The sequence below is a fragment of the Otolemur garnettii genome, unplaced genomic scaffold, assembly GCF_000181295.1.
Source record: "Otolemur garnettii isolate 467f Iridium unplaced genomic scaffold, OtoGar3 scaffold00039, whole genome shotgun sequence".
NCBI lineage: Eukaryota > Metazoa > Chordata > Mammalia > Primates > Galagidae > Otolemur > Otolemur garnettii.
In genome coordinates, this window is record NW_003852434.1 from 5220832 (window position 1) to 5223444 (window position 2613).

Genomic DNA, 2613 nt, shown 5'->3' on the forward strand with positions numbered 1-2613 from the left:
CATTATAACAGCTTTTTAATAGGTTTCAGGTTAATTCTAAAATCTATCATTCTTTTGCCTATTTCTTTGTCTTTTAATTTTTTTCCCTTCATGTGCGTTGTTTTATAGGGCTTTACAAAATAATTTGACGTGAGATAAGTTACACAAGCATACATGTTTATTGGATTGGCATCAGTATTTTTAAACCTTCTTACACCACTGTTCTTTATTCTAGGTCTGGCTCCATGCACCATATGAACTTCATCTTTCCTTATTTGAACACTTTATTGAACTGCTCACAGAGTCCAGGTATATGTTAATACCTTTGTTGTTGTTCAGTTACAGAAAAGGTGATAGCACAGTGTATAAAATCTTCTTTCTCTTATAGTGAAGCTTCAAAGAATGCCAAACTAATGAGGGAATTCCAGTTAATCCCAAAGCTGCTACTGACTCTTCGAGACATGTCTTTATCCCAGCCTACTATTGCTGCTATTAGTAACGTGCTCAGCTTCTTACTCCAAGGCTTTCCCAACAGCAATGATCTTCTCAGGTAGTGAAAACTTCTGTATTTGTCTTGTTATTAACTAAAAGTACGAGTGAGATGAAGATGAAGGTGATTGGTTCCTATTCCTGTATAATAACCTCTGAAATGTTAATACTGTCTGGGAGGCATGCAACACATACATATGTTAGTATCTTATCTTTATGGAGCCGGGCCAGTTGCAGCCACTAGTGAGTATATGCTACTCGTGTAGCATGCTGGTGAGCAAAGGTGTGGCAGTCAGCCCAGTGAGAGTGATTGGCTGCACACGAAAGTGTCCAGTACGGGAATTCCTCATCCCTCCTCTCCAAGCCTTGCTAATTTATATACATATGTGCGCAGGGCTGTGTGCACACGGACACACACACACACACACACACACACACACACCTAGAGAGGTCAAGCCACCCCTTTTCTGTTTGGTCTCCATTGCTCAAAAATGTGATGCTATTTTATTGTTGCCTGTTCAAACTTCTTATATAATGTGAGTGATACTTTGCTAACAATGTGAAATGTGGCGTAAGGCATAACTGTGGAGTGTCTGAGAAAGTCTTGTGGAGTTCTTGTGTTCACATGACAAGCCCCATGCGGGGGATTATGGAAGGAAAACAGTAAAAACAAACTTCCCCAATCAAAGTATTTTCCAAGTTGAGAATTGGTTAAACTCAAGTTGATCACTGCTTTTCGTGTGATTGCCCAGGTAGCTCAGGTGAAATCGTACCCATTTCTTCAGGTACGCTGTCTAGAGCATGGGTCTCCAAGCTTTTTGGCATCAGAGACTGACAGTTTTTCCACAGAAGGGTTGTGGGGTGGGGGGTTGGGATGATTCAAGCACATTACATCTGCACCTCGGATCGTTGGGTGTTAGAGTCACACAAGGAGGCTGCTGCCTACATCCCTGGCCTGTGCAGTTTACACTAGTAAACATTATTTACCTTATTTCTCACACTCCTGTGAGAATCTAATGCCATCGCTGATCTGACAGGAGGCGGCGTGCAGGCAGTCACACATGGGGAGTGACTATAAATAAACTCGAAGCTTCTCATTTTCACCTGCGCTTACCGCCTGTGCAGTCAGGTTCCTAACAGGTGGGCACTAGTAGCCAAGTGGTACTGATCTTATCAGTGGCTGAGGGTTGGGGACTGCAGCTATAGGCTAGTATCTAATGTGTATGTTTGTACATCACCGACTTTTATATTCATTTACCTTAAAAACATGCTTGGTGACAGATTTAAAAGTGGAGCTGAAGAATTATTTTGGAGAATTATACCTGTCATTTTTAACAATGTTTATTTAAAACACTACAGTGATCATGCTGCTAAAATTATTAATGAAACCTATCAAAGTTTGTATTTTTTCCTTTTTCCTTACTTTATAAATTTAGAAATGAATGCCCACAGTTAAGCTACTTGACTCTGGTTATATAAAGGTACTTGACTCTGGTTATAAAAGTAATAGAGCCAAGATTTTAATCTTAACTATATACCCAGGTTCTTAATCACCAGGCTGTAGTGGATCTGTATAGATAAGGTTAAGACATTTTAATTTAGCTCATGCAGTTTTGTTTTTGCAACAATTTGGGTGTTAATGAATTAAAGAATTCATATGGGCTGGTGCCTATGGTGCTCAAAGGAGTAAGGTGCTGGCCCCATATGCCAGAGGTGGCAGGTTCAAACCCAGCCCCAGCCAAAAACTACAAAATAAATAAATAAAGAATCCATATATCTGGAAAACTGTATTTTCCCTATGTGTCAAAAACAGTATTGTATATAATGTTATTTGGTATAATCCAAGAGGAAGCAAACTAAATATAATCCCCTAACCGTCCATAAAAGATTACTTAAAATAAGTGCTAGTATGTTTTTCTTTCTTTCTTTCTTTCTTTCTTTTTTTCCTTCATATTTTGCTTCTTTGTACTTTGTTGTTTGTTTGAGAGAAAGGAAAATTAAAATCCATAACATTTTTTCTCTTTATTTAAAGGTTTGGACAGTTCATTTCTTCTACTTTGCCAACCTTTGCAGTTTGTGAGAAATTTGTAGTTATGGAAATAAATAATGAAGAGAAGCTTGACACTGGTGAGTTGATTCTGGTTA

The 2613-nt window shown here is 38.6% G+C and overlaps 1 protein-coding gene across 1 annotated transcript in view; it reads left to right on the forward strand.

Moving 5' to 3' along the window:
* WDFY3 (WD repeat and FYVE domain containing 3) overlaps window positions 1-2613 on the forward strand; it is a 290805-nt gene that overhangs the window by 193517 nt on the left and 94675 nt on the right. The window contains exons 26-28 of the mRNA XM_023513344.1: window positions 215-288; window positions 368-529; window positions 2501-2595. Coding sequence (XP_023369112.1) covers window positions 215-288; window positions 368-529; window positions 2501-2595 — 331 coding nt within the window. The remainder of the gene's footprint in view (window positions 1-214; window positions 289-367; window positions 530-2500; window positions 2596-2613) is intronic.